This window comes from Schistocerca piceifrons, chromosome 11 (genome assembly GCF_021461385.2).
Source record: "Schistocerca piceifrons isolate TAMUIC-IGC-003096 chromosome 11, iqSchPice1.1, whole genome shotgun sequence".
Taxonomy (NCBI): domain Eukaryota; kingdom Metazoa; phylum Arthropoda; class Insecta; order Orthoptera; family Acrididae; genus Schistocerca; species Schistocerca piceifrons.
The window spans coordinates 157734020-157756948 of NC_060148.1; the positions used below are offsets into that span (position 1 = coordinate 157734020).

The 22929-nt window shown below is 43.1% G+C and overlaps 1 protein-coding gene across 1 annotated transcript in view; it reads right to left on the reverse strand.

Moving 5' to 3' along the window:
- LOC124719850 (ankyrin-3-like) overlaps nucleotides 1–21111 on the reverse strand; it is a 46075-nt gene extending 24964 nt beyond the window's left edge. The window contains exons 1-3 of the mRNA XM_047245035.1: nucleotides 20981–21111; nucleotides 12781–13073; nucleotides 452–1025 (exon numbers count right to left, since the gene is read on the reverse strand). Coding sequence (XP_047100991.1) covers nucleotides 452–1025; nucleotides 12781–13073; nucleotides 20981–21111 — 998 coding nt within the window. The remainder of the gene's footprint in view (nucleotides 1–451; nucleotides 1026–12780; nucleotides 13074–20980) is intronic.
- Nucleotides 21112–22929: the final 1818 nt, after the last annotated feature.

A 22929-nucleotide genomic window follows, 5' to 3' on the forward strand; every position in this document is an offset into this window, starting at 1 on the left:
AGTTTCTGTATGCCACCACTGCTTAAATAACGTGAGACCAGTGTCTTGTTTAACTTTAACTCTGCAATAATTGCTTAAAATGACAGTATTGTCCCTCTACACAGCCAGCAGCGCAAGAGTTCATTAGACGCCACCATGTAGTAAAGTTTACAGTCATACATTGAGAGGAGGTACTTATGTGGTAAATTAGTGTTTAGTGACAGTGACAAACACCACATTCCTGTTAACATGGATTGTTTCAAAGTTAACTATTTCATCATCTTCAAGTTATGATAAAGAAATACAGTATAATAGTTTGGGTGTGTTGTATAATCCACTCTGCCTTCTCCAGCAGTAAATCTAAGAAATCCGCATAGTGCTAACAAGTTTTTTTCATCAAGCACAACAGTTCAGAATATCGCACACGCACGCACACACGCACACAGATTAATGGTGATCATCTTGTGCTTACCTGGACTCTGGTGTCTCCGCGAGCAGCTTGCTGACCTCTATGACGTCTTCTGGCTGGGTGCGTACTGCGTCAGCCCAGCCCTGCGTTGCCATCACTTCATGCGTGCGCCCCTTTATGTAGGAGATGGTGGTCAGCCTCAGGCCAGGGCAGCAGTGACGCACAGCAAGAACAGCTGTGGCCGCCGCATTGTCCACAGCCAGTGCTGTGGCCAGCTGCTGCTCACACTGAGCCTTCAGGCTAAGCACGCCGTACTTGTCGGCGGCGACTAGTAATTGTGCAGCCATGCTCGCCAGCTGGGGGGCATGGAAGGTATACATGAATGTCAGTAGCTCTCTCAGCACTGGTCCGTCCACATCTCTTATGTCTACCAGGCCACTGCCTGACTCCTCCATGTTGTGGCGAAACATTGCGGCAAACACGGGGCTCCCGGTAACTAGGACGGCTGTGTGTGCCACCAGCCGTGTCTCCCCCGCCGCCAAAGTCACCATGTTACCTTCCCCAGCGTCTAGTAGGCCACCCAGGTATGCAGGTGTGCTCTCCTGAACTCCCTTGCCGGCTGCCATGGTAGTCGATTCTGAAACACAGCGTTACTGAACAGCACTGTCGTTACGCAGCACCGTCAACAAGTGTAGACCTGTATCGATTGACACTTCGTTAAAACTGTAATATATCTGTTGTGTAATATTGTTGCAACAGGTGAAATGCTACAAGTCTTTGATATCACAATTTTCAAGGTTTTCAATTTAGTTGCAGCATCCTAACTTTCCACAAGATGTCTTTAGAAATAGAGGAGACCAAATTTCTTCAATTTGCAGCTAAGTGCACAAATCTTGCAGTCTTTCAAAATGAAGGAGCTTAGTGTTTTAACATACCATCAGCATCGAGGTCATCTGGGTTTGGGTACAAACTCGGATTAGCTAAGGATGGGGAAGGAAATTGGCCACGCTCTACTTTGAGTTCATTCTAATGTCATTTACATTCAATCGAGCCACAAATTACCTTAACAAATGGTTCAAATGGCTCTGAGCACTATGGGACTTAACATCGGAGGTTATCAGTCCCCAAGAACTTAGAACTAATTAAACCGAACTAACCTAAGGGCATCACACACATCCATGCCCGAGGCAGGATTCGAACCAGCGTCCGTAGCGGTCGCGAGGTTTCAGACCGGAGCGCCTAGAACCGCATGGCCACAGCAGCCGGCTTTCTTTAATAGCCCATATGCGAAAATGTCTGACCCCACTTGAGTTTGTAAAATGCAAAATATTTATTGAAATACTACAATGCTTGTAGTACCTATAATACTTTGTTGGAAATGGGTTTGTGTTATGAAAGAAAGATATTCATGAACTGTAATTTTAAAAAAACAGTTTCTACAATTTTTATCCAATACTCTAAAATGTAGTACTTGTACAGTATAAGCAGAAATTTTTCCAGGGAGGGGGGCATAATTTATCACTTTTGAGATGTTATCATGCCTCCAGAACTCTCCACGAAATGATCGATGTCAACTCAGTATTTGTATTTATTATGGGTAAATTACTTTGATACTTACAAGACGGGCATGACTCAATTACCTTCTTTGAAGTAAACCTTTCTGTGTTATTAATAGGATTTTGGACATGACACTTTTCTGAAGTTGACGATCTAACGTTTTATCATTCTACGATAGCATTCAACATGTGTTCAAGAAAATGACCAATAAGTCAGGAAATAAAACTGCAAAATATTTAGAAAACATTTTTATCAAGTACTAGTAACGTTAAACTGATACGAAAATGAAAAATTTGAAGTATAAAACGATTAGAAATGAGAATAGTATTTGTTATAAGGAAAATGAACAAGTCAAAGAGCCTTTGAGTAATCTTTCAGGAAAGTGATAAAGCAGAAAACAAATTTTAAGGCATAGCGTAATGCACAGGCCATTCTGTTACTACATTGTTCCGGAAAGCGCTACGTTTAGCTACTGATGATTCGTTACGAAACCTGTGACGCACACTGATTCCACGACAGCGGTTAAATGCCTCGTATGCAACTCCACAGCAATATTTCAAAGACGGCAGTAAAGGAAGTCGACAGAGAGGCTATTTTCAGTCTTTTTATGATCCAAGGTAAAATGGCATGTTTATTGTTGTGGAAGGCAGACCGACTTACAGCCGAACGAAGCCCGCGCTCCATAACCACACGTCTGGTGTCACATTTTCTAAGGAGAACATGACAACTTCTACAACATTATTTCAGTGGTACAGGCTGGCGCACGAAAAATCGGCCCCGAGTATTGGACTGCCCATTGTCGCCCACCAATCGTCATCTACTGTTTTGCAGTTGGGACTCGCATTGGCTTATTTGGTATTTCTTTATTGCCTAATTGTTGTTGTTGTTGTGGTCTTCAGTCCTGAGACTGGTTTGATGCAGCTCTCCATGCATTGCCTAATTATTACATGTTTATCCCTTTATTGTATCTGCTCGTAACGGGCTTAGTTGGCGAGCAGTCAGTAACCGGGGCCGCTTTTCCGTGAGCGACCCTATACTATTTCACTGCAATCAGCCATGTAACGCTTCAATTGGCTACCACGAGAGGTTCTGCAGAATCACGGAAATTACTTCAACAAGTATGTGAGTTCTGCAATGAATAAAAACCCTGTATTCCAGAGGGAAGGCAAGTGCCCCCTCTTGGCGGCTTCCATCCTTCAGTCACCTACACTACTGGTTTTCAATTTTTCTTAAGAACCGTATACCATGCACAAATGAACGGTGAACAAATAAAGATGAACGGCTCCCAAAAAAGAACGATCACCAGTGAACTAGTGCCGAAGGATGAACGTGTCTGTCCATCTCTACACAGCACCCAGCAGCCCTGTACCGCGGCAGGGTGGGTCAATGATGCGTTTCGTGGCAAATTTTACTTTTAAGATTGCCGCATTACTGAGAACCGACAACGAAATTCAACGTCTCTTAACATTTTCATCGTGCATAGAACTGGGGAGGGGGGGGGGGGGGGGGGACAGCTAGGTAAGAAACGCGGTATTTGTTCGGAGTGTTGGGGCCTTACGACTGTCGTTTTAGAACGCATTTTAAATTGACGAATTTGTGTTTCGTTGCCATTTTATTGAAACGTTAACCACAAAAACACAGTGTCAACGAGTATCACTTATTCCGCATTTCACTACAGGATGAATGTCTGGTACCATTTTTTTTTCTTCGTCGTCTTGTTCTTCGAGTAATGCTAATTCAAAAACAAAGCTCGCAAGTTGAAATCTGCAAGTGAGCTTCTGTGGGTGGATTTTGTTCTCTCCAAAGAGTAAAAAAGCAGCGAGCAGAGCTAAGTGCAAACTTCGGCAAATTTGTAGCTGCCGACTTGTGAAATCGTGAAAATTTACGTCGGAGGGCACAGAACTCTGGGAGACTAATGTTGCTATGAAATTAATCACGCACACGTCACACTACAGGTGTGTTGAGTTCTGGCTGTGGCCGAGTTTCCACACTGTCGACGTAACCCGAGAATCGGTGAAACTGCGCAACCCTTTGCAAGCTGGAAGGCGGTGCGGAAACTCGACCTAACCGCGAATTCATTCGTTTAGCGTTCCCCCTGAAAACAAATGTACTCTCGTAGCGAAAATGCTGGGAAAATTGAGACGTTTATTTCTCTGCTTCAGTCTTTTGTAAGGAATCTATTGTAATGTTGTTAACTGAATTTATCGTTCTGTTCAAAGTTTTGAAATACACTAATTGAACACTGATCGTATAAAGACACCACCGTATCCAATACACATATTCACTAGGCAGGCATCCTGCACCGACAATGACGATGTGTGTGACCGCTTTGAAGTTTCTAACCCGACCATCGTTCTATTTTTCATTCCTTTAAAAACAGCTACTTTCCGTTTCAAAGAGAGAGTACACACTGAAGCTTCATTTTCTTCAAAAAGAATTTAATGGCTATTTCACATATTTGGAGTGTTTACTCTCAGATCCCAAACGATCTGGATGCATTCGAATTACAAGTACAGCTAAGAATTGTTTGAAACACTGACTGCGTAAGGGGCTGCACCACACCGAAAGATGCGGAAATAATTTTTTATTTCTATCACCATCGAACGAAACCATCTTTTCTTCGACCTTGAAACAAACTTGGGGACAGGCTTCCGGCCTGTCCAGAACAGTGTCCCTCGCGCCGCCCACTGCCTGCAGCGCCACCCCCCCCCCCCCACCCCCCTCGCACTCACGCGCGGCTACTCGTACTATGGACTCGCCGGGGCAGCGACACAGTCCGGCCGTTTTCAGGAAGAAAGAATGCGATCCCTGTGCCGAAGTCGCGACTGCAGGCGACGAAGCGCGCTGCTCAACTTGTCGAGAGGTATTGCAATAAAAGTACAGATATGCCTACGTTGCGCCTTCTAGTACTTGTGCCTACTGCACGAACAACAAATGCTTTTTGTTTACAGAGAGCTGAAGTTAGTTAATTAGGCCTATGTTAGGCGACACTGAAAACATGGTGTATACGCGGACAAGGAAAAAAATTTCCCGGTTAAAAATACACTTTCTCCCAGGTGAAGACACGCTTTTTCCGTGATAAGTGACACTATATTTTCCCTTATCAATCCTTTGAATGGTTATGGTTTTTTACACGGCTGTAGAATTTCCTGGCACTTTAGAAAACGAAACTCAGGGAAGAAAAACACGTTTTGGAAATATATTTGGGGTTGAATTGGATTGTTTGGGGGAAGAGACCAAACAGCGAGGTCATCGGATTATGGAAGTCGGCCGTGCCCTTTCAAAGGAACCATCCAGGCACTTGCCTGGAGGGATTCAGAGAAATCACGGACAATCTACATCAGGGCGGCCGGGCGCGGGATTGAACCGTCGTCCTCCCGAATGCGAGTCCAAATATATTTGATGTGCAGCAACATCTGCGCTGCGTATTTTCGTATTACGAAAGTATACATTGGAATGCCACCAAACACCGCATGTCACTTTCCGAATCATTGAAATCGAGATTGCGAAGCGCTTTTGTAAGCCAGTCATAGCTCATGTCACGTGATCTCGCCAGTCGATGACAGTGGATATTCACAGCATAGACAGGACACGTGATGTAGACAGCCAACAGCAACATCACTGTTCAGTAGCACGAACACGCAAACAGGGAAAGTTAATAGTTTAAATTAATATACATAGTGTTGCTACAAGAAAAGAAAAGCTTACACATATAATATTGGTCTCTAACGTTAATAAGCTACAACAGAAGCTAAGCTTTCGCATATAATGATCTTTTTTGCGCCTGTTACATCATATATCATACAAATGTGCCAGTAAAATTTTTAATGACATAAATGTCTGATCTTCAGGGTTTGAAATCCTAAATGGCTCGCTATCAAGGAGTTGATTTTTAAATGAGAGTTAAACGCTCCGTGATTTAAGAAATTCATGGTACATTCTCGCACATAGTTCAACTTACGTAAAAGATATTTACTTTGAAAGTAACGCATTTCAAACCACCAGTCCCAGTGTTTTCCCGCGACCTGTCAGAAATAGGTTCGTTTCAGCAGTTGCCAGAGAATATAGATAACAGGCGACACAGCGCTTGCGCAGCTATGATGACGTAATAAGCCCGTATGTATGTACGTGTAAAACATTGAAAGCTCATACATATGTCATAAAAGAAACAAGACATCAGAGGATACTCCAAGAGCATCGGAATTTCGTGAACCATACTAAAATGTGCACATTTAAAGTGCGTACTTAAAGTGCACATTCGTATGTCCAGATTCCCAATGAATTAGGCCTCGACCTGATATTAAGCTTTTCAGTGTGGTTTTCGGGATGTAAATTTTCTTGCAGCGCCAGTACTGTATTATATCATGTTTGGTTCTTTATTATGGCATAATGCCATACGTACTAGAAGATGGAAACGTGCACAGGTACGTTGACCTCTTCAGCAGAAAAGGTTAATAAAAGCCAAATTTCTTTAGCAAACAGATGACAGTAACTTCATTGTTCTGCAAGGCGATTAATGCTTGCCTGTCACAAAGGTGGAAATAAAATTTGAAACTAATGACATATTTTAGCTTTCCGTAATTATGTGAATGTATTTTAATTCACTTGATGGCTCCTGACCACAGGTATTCGTTTTGTTTTCATTTGACATGAGAGTAAACGAAGGGGAAACAGCAAAATCACTGAATGTAAACACGGGTCACGTGGAGACTACCCACTGTAACTCAGACTGCTCTGCGCATCAGCCCCGGATCTACAGATATTTGCGAAACGGGTCAATACTAAAAAAAATCGAATTTTCAAAAATATGTTCATCTTGTAGCGCGCATCTTTCTGAAAAGTCGAACACAAAACATGTGTGTTCGAGGAAATGTCATACATATTATTTGGCCTTAAGTGTGCCAAAGTGCAGTGCTCTTGATAAAGCATTCTTTTACCGCAAGTCACTGTATTTCACTCTGTGGAATTGATACGTGTAAATTTTGTAATGGATGCCATCAAACTATATTCAGGACAGTGGAAATTGAAATATCTTGTGGTGCCTCTCCTGCTCCCTGTCGGCCGGTTTGACAGCCTGCCCCTCTAAAAAATCTCGCAATTAACAGTGGATGGGATTATTTGTAATCGGGAGAACAATAACTTCAGAAAATTTGCACCCTTTATTGCCAATTAGCTAATAACTTGCTGTTTTGTGTGACAGAATTAAATATCGGACACACAAAACTAATACAGACAAGAGACATGGAAGAATGTACACATTTCTTCAATCCTTAGCTCCTAGCATATTTTTCTCTCTAATCTTGCTACAGCTTTACATGGCGTGCTTTCCTTTCTGCGAAAGAATCTATTACCTCATCAAAGTTCGTCGAACGTTTTGCTACATGAAAAATCGAAATGTTATCTAATTATTTTCCGGTTAGGCGTTATTACGTGTTCGTACAACACGTTTTCCGCGTTACTTCCAGAATAGAACTTAAGCGGCTGCTAGCCGGGGACTGTACAACTGGTCCTTACTAGAGTAGCTATCTGGACAAAAATTTTCTGTCAAAATTTAATTTTCTTGGATACACCGAGAAGATAATACGTAATCTTTCTCACCCATTATTCCTGCCAGTCGTTTATTTCCATTCTGGTAGTATGAATCTATGGATTTCGCTAGTAATTATAACAACCCCGATCATTCGCAAACCCAATCAACCACACAATCAAGACAGCGATTGGCATTCATCCGTTCGGCTTTACTCTGCTCAGCTCGTATAGCCCCGTCCCCTTTTGTCTGCGTGAAGTTTATTTCTAGATTCGACGAGGATTCTCCTAACGCCGGCCGCGGTGGCCGCGCGCTTCTAGCGCTGCAGTCCGAAACCGCGGGACTCCTACGGTCACAGGATCGAATCCTGCCTCGAGCATGGATGTGTGTGATGTCCTTGGTTAGCTAGGTTTAAGTAGTTCTAAGTTCTAGGGGACTGATGACCTATGATGTTAAGTCCCATAGTGTTCAGAGCCACTTGAATCATTTTTTGATACTCCTAACAGAGACATTACGAACAATATGCACGCATTCAAATATGAACTTATGATTCATTAAGAAATCAACTTAAAATGTGTTCAAAAACCAGAAGGGAAGCTTTTCAAAATCATAAGAATAAACGATAGACAAACGTGCGCTGGATCCTAGGCGCTTGGTGAAGCAAGTCCCCCACCCCCCTCAAGAATATGAATTTGGAGGCCCTTTTTTCCCGGTGGCATCTAGCTGCCTGCTGCGACTGCTTCACAGCCAACAGTGACATTCCTTTGGCCAAAGTGGAAGAAACTACTCAAACGCGACTCAACTGCTAACGCGCATGAGCCCACACGTAACTGCTAAAACGAATCAAATGTAAACAGTTGTGACTTCACGCTCATCGGAGGCAATTTGTTGTTATGAAGCATTGCATAGTCTTCCCAAAGCCTTTGACACATTTTGCTGTTCGCAGACGCTTGCACGAGCACTGTATGTCGTCGTTGTACATGGCGCATTTCCTTTGCAATTTATTTTCGTTTTCTCTCTCGTTTATGTTTTATTGTTGAAGTATTATTCTGCAGTAGCGGGAAACAGTAATATCCTTTGTTAGAGTACCGGTTCTTACCAGTCAAAATTACAAAAATTTAAGTGAAAACTAAAACAATGAAAAATTCCCGGGTTTTTGCCGGTTTTCTCCCGGATGAAATTATTCCCGGGTTTTTCCCGGATCGTATACACTCTGTGAAACACTTTCTGCCAAGTGCACTTATTTCCGTGTTGAGGTTTTGCTGTATACGAAACCTACTTTGAGTGGCCATCCGCCTCGTTCACCAAGTAGCCTGTTATGTATTTAGGTATTTGCCTGTCACGATATTAAATTGTAAAAGTAAAGAAAAGAAAAAGTTTAAACAGGCAGGCAGATAAAATATATCGTAAAGTGTAAATATTACTGCCTCATTTGAAAGAATGTGTACATAGTCATATTTAAGTAAATAAAGGCAATACATGGAAGCGACACAAAGTACTTCTCAGGACAGGGAATCGTTACTAAGAAATTACAGAGAACTTGCTGCAAATTCGTGTTCCGCACATCAATACTATTAATTCGGTCTCTCAGAATCTAGATACCCTGCGATGAAATACATCAACAGATTACAAAGTAGTTTAAATTTGCTACGTGGTTAACACAAGCAATCACACACAGCAATCATGCCTACAAAAGTGTCAAACGTGCGGCATCCACGACAGACTTGAGCCTTCGACAGACGTGATGATCGGTCATTCTTCCAGCAAAAAAGTAAAACCCTCTCGGTAGCTGGAGACGTCTGGCAGTTTTCCAGATCTCAACTCGATTACCGTATTTATATACTTCCCTCAAATGGACTAACTTGTACTCGAGTAAACGAATAGGTCACGTTAAGTATAGGCCTATTTCTGTTTTGTGTTACAGGGCCCTACACTTAATGGAATAAGTGAACAAAGCCAGAAATTGAGCTTCGAATTTTACCTACAGTGCTGCGGCAAAGTAACGTACTTTCTTTCACAGCTGCGATAACAAATCTACCTCAATTCTCCCAATTATTACACTCGAAATGACAATTTCAATTCTACCGTCGTTATCGGCTGCGCGTAAGAATTTACACTTCTCTTTAACCCTTAACTCACGAAGGGTTATCTCCCAGCCCGCTTGAAAATTTCGAACTGTCTCTCGAAGGTCAATTCTGGCAGAATGCTTCTATATCCCCACCTGCCTTTTCCCTCAAGCACCAACTCCACAATATTTTGTGAGCTGCACTACTGTCTTCTTTGTCTGTTGTTTACACGTGTTACTGACAAGTGATGTCTCCTAGACCGCGTCTCGTGAACTTTTCAGTTTTAACGATCGAAAGTTTAATGAAACCATTTGTCAGTGGATGCAGGGACATGTCAATGACAAAATAGCCGGATTTTACGAGATCCAGTGATCGCAGTTCTGCTGGCGAAGGGTCATTCAGAGGAAGAACTTCAGGACAATTGTGATGTGGTCCTCTGTTTCTCCAATAAAATTCTTAATGCTTTAGTTAAAATTTTATCTTCACTGTGGTGATATAGAAAACTGAATGTCACTTTTTCAGACTTTCGTTTTGTATCTATAGAGCAGTTTTTATGTGCACGTTGAAATCCCAGCATTTAGTTGATGTGAGAATTTACTTGCTACAGATGTACTGTACTTTTTGAGAATCTAAAATTCAGTTCTGTAAAACTTCGTTTATGTCTACTATTTAAAAATCCGCACAAAATGTTAAATAAAAAGTAAACTCCTGCAAATCAATAAAGATTATTTAAAAAACACTTAAGTAATTCTAAAACGAAATGTCATTTAACTTAAAAATATCAAATTATTTGCGCCTTAATTCTCAGATTAAACACAGGGATCTCAGAGACCCCATCTCGTAGTATAAGTTACAGAGAAGTCACTTTGATAGTTAAGGGTTAATCTCGTCATTTGACTCATTTTTTAACAGTTTCACGTGGCACAAGGGAGCTGCACGAAAATAAATTTAAAACGGTGGTAGAGACATGGCTGAAGGAGAAAGCATTCTCTAGTACAAGTGAATTCATATGTAATAACAAAACCTTTTATACAATGAAAAATAAGATAGTCTTTTATATAATGAAAAATAAGATGCTCTTTTATATAACAAAGTGTGATTGTGAACTAACAAAATTGTATCTTACGACATACAACAAAATTTGTCTGTGCAACCGGTGTAACTAATTATGGACGAGTAGAAGATATGCAATATTTACGTAATAGTATCTATATGTTAACCTTTTGTATAACCATCTGTGGAATTATGTATCTACTCTTTGTATAATTTGTGTAACAAACTGTATAATTATGTAACAAATGACGATGCCTTATACAACAAAGGTTGTCTACAGGCAAATAAAATCCAATTCAATTCAAGTAAAGAAGTTGGTAAGTGACAGCGCCAGAACCGGTAACATTCGTTGCTTCGTACAGAAAAATACGACTAATGCGGAAGCATGACTGCAACAACTTTTCTGCACAAGCCGCACACAAATCCGACGCGTCTCAAAGAGATCTCTGATGCGTTGTAAACGCAGCATGCTCTCGTATCACGCAACTTTTAACACGAGAAAAGCCAAACGAAGCGCTGCAGCACTGCAGAGAACAAAAAACGTGTGGTATTTGATCGCTTCCCCCTCAGCAGCAAATCTCAAAAGAGGAGACGTGACAGAACGATAAAAAAACAGATTTATTTCATGAAGCAGGAACATTACGGTAACTTTTCAAGGATTCGCAAACTACTCACCCCATCTTCGGCTCAGTCCAACCAAGATATAGGGGAACGCGACAAATCGCACGTTCACCACAGCCTCACTTCCAGAACATTGTGAAAATATTGAAATTCACGCAAGCGCTGTGTTTCACCGCCAGAATCATGTCGGCATGTCGCCACGTGTTCTGCTTCGCGAGTCGATTCGGAACGCCCGCGCACGAAACAGCTTTTCTTCCCCCAAGTTACGCGTATTTTTGCATTTATTTATGAACATAACATTATAACAATACATGTACAGAAAAATGTAACTACGTCTGATTACTTTAGAAATGAGTTAAAGTGTGTAATATTTGTCATATAAAAGCGAGAAAAAGAGAAGAACGATTTGAAATTATTCTGAACGTGTCTTCAATGCCGCCAGTATTCTCATTATGAAACGCTGTATGAATATGGTCTCGTTAATTTGCGCTCCGTTTTAAGCAAAAACAAGTTTTTGTCGTGTCTAAATATTTATGACTTATCTCCTGACGCGTTTGCCGTACAATGATATAATTTAGCCGATACTTTCAGTGGTGTATGTGGTTACTGTCTGCGAAGTGCGCTGCAAACAGCGTCGGTACTAATGAAGCAACAAAACGCCATGTCTGATGCCGAAGTTGACTGCACGAGCAGCGAAAGTGTGGTTGTTCACGTTGTGTGTGGTTTGTAGGGCCAGGAGGAAAGAGGATAGCGAGAGAAATAACAGCCTTTGAAATTTTGTTGAGTTTATCGTAAACGCTAAGCTGTCTCGTTCTCAAATACTGGGTGACTAACGTCCGGGAATTTCAACGCCTGCAAGAGACACTAAGTGGACTGTGATACTTTTCTTACTGCGTGAGACCCGTAACAAAATTGTACCTCTTAAATACTAGATTACGACAGCATTTTAGATGTTTAAATTCGGCCAGTTTATGTGAAACATTCAAAATTAAATTTCTGCTGGGAGTTCCGTAACAGAGATGGCTACGGCTGATGGAACCAGAGGCAGAAGACCTAGTGTCGCACTAAAACTCACTCAGTCTGCTGCATTTGATGGTTATCGCCGACTTTCGTCCTACGAACATATTTTATTTCGATGCAGCGACATAATAAAGAACGCGTGGTTTTGACTTTAAATACGTGTGGTACGAGAATTCTGCAGGAATCTACACTGGCACATCTCTGCAGGAATCTACACTGGCACATCGAAACACTGACCGACTGAATGTGGCGCTATTTTCCATTTGTACCACGTTATTCTCTCTCAGGTTTTCAGCGATTAAATGACTCTACAAAAGGCAGGAAATAACGAGCAAAAAATTATTAAACACTCGACACTGTAAATTAACACACTATTCGCCATTCGTAGCGATGCTAATTTTCTGTTTTCAAAGTACGACGCTGTTTTGGAGAGGAGCAATTTTGCTGAGTTTGCGAGTTAGGCGACGGACCACACAAAAGCGTGGAAAACAGCGGAACAACGTCCGCAGCTTCCAGAAATTACAGTAGAGGGCGGCTGCCCGCCTTACCTTCCTCTGATATTCCCCCGGAGAAGTGATAGAAAGCAGCTCTCGAGCAGACAGCACCGCGTCTCGCCGTTCTACACGCCTGGCTCCTCACTCCAGAACTGGGCCGCACAAACCGCCGGGGCGCGTGGCTGCCCCCACCCAGCGCTGACGTCACGGGGCGGCGTTGCCAGCTGGGCCCAGGGCAGGCGAGGGAGCGGCTGCGGCAGAGCCGGCCGGCGAGGCGTCTACGTCGGTGTGCGCACTGCCGGGCCGCCTGCCTCCTTCCACACCACGGTGTCTCGTGGTGCGCTTTGCTGTTCGCAAGGCAAACCCCGTTTACATGGGGCTCCCAACACATGATTTCGTAACGAACCGAATTCCCAACACCGCTTCTGCGTAGTCATATAAACACTTCAAAATCTACTCTTTTTTTTTCCTGCCTTTGCACAGGTGTTCAGTAGCACCCGCTGAGATGCATGCCATTTGTCAATGCGGTGTTCAAATTGTTCCCACACTGCAGCGAGCAGGTTTCAAGTCACAGCTTCCATAGCTTCTGTTCTGCGATGTTTCAGTTCATTCAAGTAACGGAACCACATAAACAGTCTTTCATAAGCCCCCACAAGGAATAATCACAAACAGTCCGGTCCGGTGACCTTGGAGGCCAGTAATGTAAGACTATCATTTGGTCCATTGGCGTGAGCTGCAGTCCCTCGGCGTGAGGCCGCATCAGGAGTGCTAGCAGGGGGTTGGTGTGGCGGGGGCCGCGGCGCGCAGCCCTCTGCTGGTGCGGCCTTGAGCGCCTGCGGTCGCCGCCCGCCCCCCAAGGCTGCCACCCCGTTGCCGCTCGCTCCTGAATTGGGTTCCGCCACGGAGGAAGACTGCCGTTACCATCGCCGTTCTGCTTCGACGCGATCCTGACACAACACAGATTACACGTTCAAATGTGTCCTCACACATAATCGAAAGTATTATTTCGCTGAGTAGGTTTCATTTAATTTCAGGTGCCTTGCAACAGCACGTTAAACAGTCGAGTTCTCTCAACAAAAAAGACTTACATTCTAATTTTACAACATCTTAAATTTGGCGTGAGTGCTTTACAATTGGCGTACCATTTACAAGAAAAGATTCTCTAACCCAGGAATATTTAATCTAAAGTGTGCCATGATTACTTTACATGTAGCAAAAGTTTAGTGACAAAATAATAGGCTGATCTGCGAATATTTTAGTCCAAAGTGTGTCATGAATATTTTACATGTGGCACATACATTTGAACACAAAATTGTCAATACTCTTTCCCTTTGATGGGTCAGTCACAGGATGAGAAACTAAAATTCGTCACTGTTGCGAAATGTTTGGCTATGAGGTTGAGGTAGCTGAGGATGCGGCCGCTTTTACCAAATCGTCTCTCCCGATCATGCAGTAGTTCGCAAAGTTTACTACGTCACTTTCTTCCATCAGGTTTTCATTCTCATGTACTCTATATACTGGCAAACTGATTAAACGAGTTAGTACCCCAAAGTTAGAGTCTATGCTAACCATTTATTCTTGAGGTTCATTTTATTTCTTCACTATTGAAATTACTCCACGAATTAGTAATATCATAGATGGAGAAATCAAGACACTTTAAAGGTCTCAGTAACATGCAACCCTTCACTCGCAGCATTGAGGCTTAGGTGCATTTGCTCCTTCAATTACACGTGCAAAAGTCCATTAAGTCACACAGTCTGAATACTGGCCCACAATTACTAACGTTACAAACAGCGAACACTATAAAACAACTAAAAGACTCTTTTAGTAAAAATACAATTCCGTCATTTACATCACTGAGGTTAAGGTTTGCTTTTGCTCATTCACTTTGCTGTTGTCCCTGATTAGGATGTCTTCCTTCCAGACCTGTTCTGTGCCCATCGTTTATCTGAGGGTTTCAATCTTCGTTGAGGTACCATCAATTTGTTCAGCATTAATGTGTTAACACGTGATTAACAGTGGCTATGTTATCTTATCTAAAAGTGTTTACCCAGGGGTATAAATTCCTCATGGATAATTTCCTTTACTAGTTATTTGCGATTGTGCTAATGGCAAAAGTTTGCAACAAATTTAGCTACCTGGTATAATGTAAGTTTATGTCTAAACTTAATTTAAAATCATGGTAGTTAACGATAAAATTTCTCTTGTTAATGATTATTTAAATATTTATGCTTATCAAGGTTAACCATTATGATTCTTTTATTTTTACATACTTATAAACACTGCTTTTTCTATTCCCTGTTCTCTGCTTTGCCTTGAAAGGTGTCTCATTGTAAGGAGAGTTGTGGAACATTGTCGCTGCAAGTAGATCTCCATCACGATATGGTCTGGTCGTGGTTTCCGTCGGCACAGTCCCAGATATACTTCATCGTCCTGAAACACAGAATTCTCAGGCTCTTCCCTCTGTCGGAGTTCCCTTTCTTGATCTGCACTATCTTTCTACAACGCATGTGCTTCCTTACGGCACACAACATATCGCCTCTATGGGCTTCTCAACATCCACTCTTTACATGGCGCATTCCGCTTTAGAATCGCTTAAGACGTTCCTATACGGCGCAAATCTACTACTACTATCGACGCGACCAGTGCTCGTCCATTCTGTTTCCTTTTATTAGAAAATGCACCTTGACCTGCCTCTCATTCACTCGGGCATACTGCCTTGGACTGACACTCAACCAGACATCAACCAAATTACATGAATATCTTGCCTTATTGAATTTGCAAGTGACAAACATTCAGAGAACTATGATTTAAACTTTTATTTGTGAGTTGAGAAACATAGTATGACATAAACCTTCGTTCTAATAATGATTACATTAAAACACAATCGCTCCTTTCTTAGTACCCTATTGCTTCCACAGTTGCCGGCCGGAGTGGCCGAGCGATTCTAGGCGCTACAGTCTGGAACCGCGCGACCACTACCCTCGCAGGTTCGAATCCTGCCTCGGGCATGGATGTGTGTGATGTCCTTAGGTTAGTTAGGTTTAAGTAGTTCCAAGCCTAGGGGAATGATGACCTCAGATGTTAAGTCCCATAGATCTCAGAGCCATTTGAACCATTTTTTTGAACTTCCACAGTTTTAGGTTGCTGATGTGGTGTAAACCACGGGATTTTCTCGTACGAAGAGTGTGTATTTCAAATGCATTATCGTGTACCACTCTTTTTACACGAAATGGTCGGTCATGCAGATTGAAAAATTTACTGCTGTGATAACTAGGTTTCTTTGACAACCGGTGAAAACGGACTAGGACTATCTCCCTCCTGCACATGTATCTGGCGCAATGCACCTTTGTGCCGTCGTTTCCTGTTTTCAGCTTCCACTGTGATACGTTTTACAGCGTGGCGAAATACTTCCGTATGTGTCAAATTCTGTGACGCCGGAAACTTCACGATCTCTCTGATCCTGTCACGTGGCGTTTTATTCTTTAATAGAGTCATCGGACAAATTCCAGTTGATCCATGGGGCATTGTGTTCAGTATATTCTCGAATTCCTCTATATACAGACCCCAGTTCTTATGTTGTTTGTGGCAATAGATTCTACAAAGTTTACCTAGTTCGTTCGGCGGTATTCGAACGCGCGCTGTATCTGGATATAAAGATGGGCGTGATTTGTCTTCTGTGTAACAGTGATCTCCACTCTTTGGACCCAAACTGTGGTCCGCTGTCGGTCATCATCCCTTTTACGCGTCCGACTTCGGCGAGAAAGTCTCGCATGAACGCTGTGCATACCGCTTTGGCAGTCGCGCGGCGTAGCGGAGTGAATGCATCATACTTTGACACCAGCTCTACCACTACCACAACATATCGACACCCACTTATTGTCTTAGGTAAAGGCGCGAAACGGTCAGCTGCTGCTAATTGATTCAATTGTGTTGGCACTATCGGATATAACGGTGCTTTGAACGACACAGTTGGTGGTTTTGCCTTTTTGGGAACTTTTACTAGTGTCGAGGGCAGTTCTAATGCGACTGGCCATGTTGTGAAAGAAAACTGACTCTTGTAACTTCATGCAACATTTTTGTGCCTCAAAGTGTCCGTAGCTTAGATGACACTACCAGACTAGTTTGTTAATGAGCTCATTTGGAATGCAAAGAGCCAGTTTATCTCATTAGCGCATTTTCGGAAGAAAAGTACACCATTTTTAGTTGTATATTATTCCCTCAAAGATGAAGTTCTTTCTTCGTTCACTTTATTTTTTATCAGAGACCATGTAGGATCTTTATCTCTTTCTTTCCCTATCCCTGTGAGTGTTGGAATCATAAAATTTTCAAATGGAACTAGTTTCATGTATAATACATGGAACGGCATCTCATTTTGTTCCATCTGCGCCTGTCATGAGTCCGTCAGGACTACGCGATAAGGCATGAACCACGATATTTTGTGACCCACGAACACAGATAAGTGAGAATTGAAAATATTGCATGTATACTGCCCACTGTTTACGTCTGCCACGTTTTAATTTTGCCGTCATGAGAAACGGCAGGGCCTCGTGATCTGCATAAATATTTGTCTTTCGGCGTAACAGTTAGTATCTAAATTTGGTAAAGGCCGAAGTGATTGCTAAAGCCTCCAATTCTGTGACGGTACGGTTTCTCTCGGGGTTCTTTAATACACAGCTAGCAAATGCTGTTCAAAGTTTTGAAACAGCGTCATCCCCAATGCAGCTCGTGCACCACCTGTCCATAGGCAGAACTCCTTGTTTACATCGGAATGTGTGAGCAGTGGAGCAGCAAGAAGCGCCTTCTTCAGTTCGTCGAAATCGACCTGCGCCCTTCCATCCCAGTTCCAAAAGGGTTTCTTCCTGGTTAGGGTGCATAGACGGGGGCCGTCACGCACGCTAGTTTCACAAAACGTTTATAAATATTTACTAGTGCTAAAAACCTGCGCTGTTGTATTCTTGTTTTGAATACGGGAAAGCCCTGTATTGCACTGAGTTTTTCAGGATCGGGACAGATTCCCTCTGATGACACAATGTGTCCCAGGAGTTTCACTTCCCTTTTACCAAATTCGGATTTACTCAAATTGACAGGGACACCTTTACCTCTGAATGAGTTCAGCTGAACGTCGGGCAATTTACTGTGCTCTGACCGCCACCCCTCTGCAATGAGCACATCGTCTACGTACAGAGTCACCCTGTCCCTAATTTCCCTCGGTATCGCAGTGTCCAGCGCCCGCACGAATGCAGAAGACGAAACATCGAGCCCGAACGGAAGTTTGCGGAATTGAAAACATCGCCTGTAGCATGAGAAGGCAGTGCATTTTCTGCAGGAGGGAGCGAGATTGACCTGTCAGATGCTCCGTCGAAGGTCGCGTGAGGGCAACACTTTTACTCCGTGAAATCGTTGTAATAATCCGTCTAGCGTTTCAGGGCGATCCGTTTCCGGCTCAGTTATTGTATTAATCCTTCTCGAATCGAGCACGAGTCGGACAGAACCGTCCTCCTTTGCCACACGGAGCAACGGGCTGTTGCAGGGGTTCACAGCTGTCCCTATGGTGCCTTGTGATAACATTGATTGCATTTCTGCCTCGACTTTATTTCGAGACACTGACGGTATCCCATATGGACGAACGGAAAATCGACGATGTCGCTTGACACGAAATTCGTCGACAAAATCCCGTATTGTTACTGGAATTTCTGAAAGCACTGCTGCGTTGTGTTGCAGAATTTTCTGCAGCTCTCTCCTGTCTTCCTCCGTCACGATATGCTTCGCTTTGTTTCTCATTACACCTGCGTCTTGGTTTTAGTTTTGCATACTGCGTACAAACCGAGTACTGCCTAAAGGTTCATCCGATTCTATTCTCATACCGAATAATTCGGACACGAGATCGTCGGTGTCTGTCTCGTTGTTAACATTTATTTATGCTGTGCACCCTTGCAGGGCTAATGAAACACAGCTCCGTTTGAAATCAAGGACAGCTTGATACGTAATTAGAAAGTCGCGTCCGAGCATCATCTCAGCTGCCAGAAACGGTAGCACCAAAAATACACCGTTAAATACATGTGATTGGCACGTGAGTTTTAGGTGTACTTGTCTCCGCACATCTACACATTTGCTCTGCACGGCGCCCCTAGCTTTTGTTTTCTGCAGTGGTAAGGATGACCACTCACACTTTGTACTGCAACGATTCAAAACGTCTTCCCTAATCGCCGACGTTTCGCTGCCTGAGTCTAGCACAGAAGGCACAATTATTCCGTTAATTTCTAAATTTATTACGAGGGACTATTCCGAAATTATATCGTCTCCTTCTTTCAGTAATTCTTCACGGATCTTTTCAAAATCCACGGAGAATATACTGATTTGGTTTACCTCCTGTTCTTTGCGTACCCTCCGTCCTATTATCCAGTCATTCTTGCGTGCTGCGTGTCGTTTGACGCTGACGATCTTTGTGGCGTGGGTCCGCACATCGCATCTCAGCTACTCGTTCCGAGTCTCGGCCGTTATTTGGCGGTCAGCGACCCACATCACGTGGTCTCTGATTGTCCTACGGACGCCAACTCCAACTTCCCCTCCCACGGTTTCTGTCCCGCCGATCATAATTCCTGCGCGGTGCGGAATGTTACGGCCAATTCCGGTGGTCACCATTACATGGGGACGCGTTTTCTATGCTATTTCTGTTTTCATTCGAATTATTTTGGACTCTCGGTCGTCCAACTTCTTGCAGGAGATGTTGAAAAGAGGTGACATCTTTTAGTCCTCTTCCTGCTATCATTATTTCGCTCCTGAACTTTTCAGGTAGTTTTGTTAAACATATTCAAATGAGCTGAGAAGGTAAGTAAGGTGCATCGAGATCCTGATTTCGTCGAGCTAAGTCGCGGGAGTAAGCGGCAGGGTGTGGACGATCACCTTCGCTAGCATTCGCAGCAATTGGTCAGAAACGTGGTCAGAATGGAAGAAGACAGAGCATGTGAGAGGATTTTTGATGGCAAGGCTGTAGGCAGACGGCGGAGGGGAAGCCCCAGAAAGAGATGGGTGGATGGAGTTGAAGAAAACATGAAAAAGCTGTGTGTCAGAGGATGGAGACGGAAAGCCAGGGATCGGATAGAATATTGCGATGCAGGCCAAGGCCCTTCAAGGGCTGTGGAGCCGAGGAGTAGTAAGTAAGTAAGTGGATGATCACAGTCGTTATAGTCTGCGTTCATAAGAGTCACTAATTTTGTTCTTTCTTGTTCGGTCTCTGACCAGAATTCTCGAATGAAGCATAGGCTTCGTCTCGGAGGTGGTTATACACGAACTTCATTTGTTAACAGCTCCCACGATCATGTAGGTATGGCCCCGTTATCAAGTTGTGAATTCCAAATTCGGGAGTGTTGCAAAGTATTTGGGTCTGGAAATAACGAGTACTTCAGTACCGAAGTGAAATGTTTCCAACAGTTTTCGTCTTCTGTTGTCGTGACCGCAGTTTCGTTAACGGAACTCGAATCTGCATCTGTAGATTGAACAGGCGCGCTTCCATTTGACGAAGTTCGTCATGTACTTGACTTTGGTTTGTGTCCGTTTCCCTATCATATGATCCCCCATCTACTACGTGTCCGCGCCTGGCTGCCTCGCGCTCGTTCACTTGCAGCAGTTGATTTGGCAACTCACGGTTTCTTCTATTTATGTCATTCTGCGTCTGTTTAAAGCGTAATAGTGGTTGCGCCTCTTCGCTATCACGAACAGCCACAGGGAGTGTCCTATCAGATCCATTTTCCCTCCGTTCGGACGCACTTTCGACTGCCAAAGTCGGTACGCCTATTTTCTGCGTGACTTGGGCCATAGCGCCCGCTTGCGCCTTCAGTGCAGCCTGTTGTGGACACACTTACTGGCAAACACTGTTTAGAGTTTCCTGCTGAATTCGATTTTCTGTTCGCTCGGTAATTTCCTCCATATCTTTACGTATTTTACGGCTTCGGTACTTATTGCCCTATTACTTGATTGGTTATCTGTCGCCAACCCATTCACGCGGGTTTCGAGTTCTCCAAACTTTTGCGTTTGTTCCGCAAATCTTTGTTCCTGCTCATCGAACCGTTTATTCAAGTCTTCTGCTATGACAACAATTTTGTTGTTTAAATCTTCCGAAACTCGTTTCTGTTCTTCCGACTGTTGGTCTAATTTACGGTTTTGTTTTCGCACGAGTTTAAGAATTTCTCCTAAAATGTCATTATTGTTACCAGCGGTAACCGCGAATGTTGGTTGCGCGCTTTCTACACACGCCGCCCGCTCCAGAGTTTCATCTTGCGGAAGCGTGCTCTCGGCCACCCCCACCCCCACGCCCGCCTGCTTTAACGGTTCCTGCTCGCCCGACTGCAGCCCGCTGCCGTGCTCCTTTGTGCAGCCCTGCATACCCTGTGTGTGTGTGTCAGCGTTTACGCGCTCTCGCTTTCTTGGCTGCCGTTACGGTCTCCATTGCCTCCAAGTTGCACTCTGCGTTTTCTATAGCTCTACGACTATGCGCTCGCGCCCTTGTAACTCGCATACCACTATACGCCTAACGAAATGATTACACCCCAAAAGGAAAGAAAAAACTAATTAATTGTCCACAAATTTCTTTAGCCCTCCAAAAGATTTCACACAGTTAAAAAACAAAATAAAAACAAAAGCACCGCCGTATTTTCAACGCCGTTATCAACGCTGCAAGAGGACACAAAACAGAATTGTGGATGCCTGAAAAAGAAGTTTAATTGGTACATCCTATCACAACTGACTGCTCGATCTGAAAAAACCGGTGTCCGAATGAAAATCCTGGCAGGGGCGTCACACTAGTTTTGTTTGCATTTCATTAACTCTGCCTGTCCGTTCAATACAATTATTGAATTTATAATGGCAGGCTAAAGAGGAAGTTGCTTACTTTTGATAACAGGAGTTTCTTTCATGCTTTGAGAGAAGATCTGGGCCACACCCTTATTATCGCCGACGTAACCTTCTCCGACTATTATGCCCGTTAATAGACTAAGGTTTCGGCCCACCTAAATTCTGATAACAATCTGCCACCGATTAAGCTTCATTCTCGTGTACTCTCTTGCACCTACGGATATTTTATAAGGTCGCAACGGATAATGCAGTAGGAATTCGGGGTCAGTCAGAGAAAACTACGTTCTGGCCTGAACTAATCTTGTGCCGAGAACGTAAGGCTGGGGCAGCCTAATCATAAATACTATTAACGTGACTCTCTTTTCAGGCATTGTTAGAAATAAGGTAGCGAGAAACATAAGTTGCTTTCAAATTGCAAGTTATTTTTACTTTCGATTATCTTTTTAACAGTTTGACAAACGTTCATGATATTATTTACAAGGTATCAAATACCTTTCGAAATTCTATTTCACAATATCACACCTAAGAATTACATGCCGTGTTGGCTTCAATTTGCATAGTCCTGTGGGGAAGGGAAAGTCTTGGAACACGTGGTCACTGTTCTATTTTAACGACAGACATTCACATGCACTAAATAATCAACACGGGCAGGCAAATGTCGACAGCATTTCGCTGAGAAGATTTTTTTATACTTCATGGCTGCCATCGAGCAGGATTTTGTGGCGACGTATTGCTAGCGTGAAACGCTTTTAAGGAACACGGACTCGTCTCACAAAACGCGCACTCGTTACAAATTTGGAATAAAACACTCTGACATCGACGCAAGATAATTTAAAAATTCTCATCAATAATAAATGGAAATCTGTAACATCTCTTACTACGTTTAATGAAGATTTAGATTTGTATTTACGGACTGCGTGGTCGCATCTGACGGAAATCACATTCTCAAAATACTCTGTATTCGGTTAATTCGACTAAAAGTCATAACCGGCCCCTAAATAATCATCATTGAAACATCTATCAAGAGGAAATTGTTGAGTTCTACAAATAAGTGAAATTCAAATACCTGTGTCCAGTATTCGACACAGCCGTTCTGAGAGAATGCCCGGCCGCTTACCTGTCTTCTAACACTCCCCAGAAATTTTGCATTTACCGATCAATGAATTTTTTAACGGATTTGTGGATTGATGTCTGCAACCATATTTGTCCGTTTAAGTCAGTCTTTCGATTATACATTTTGAAAGTATATTCAGCGTGAAAAATCCTAAACTGGCAACAATACGGCTACAGCTACTTCTAATAATCAGATTTCGATATAGTGTTTCCCCTGCCTCAACAAACAGAACAATT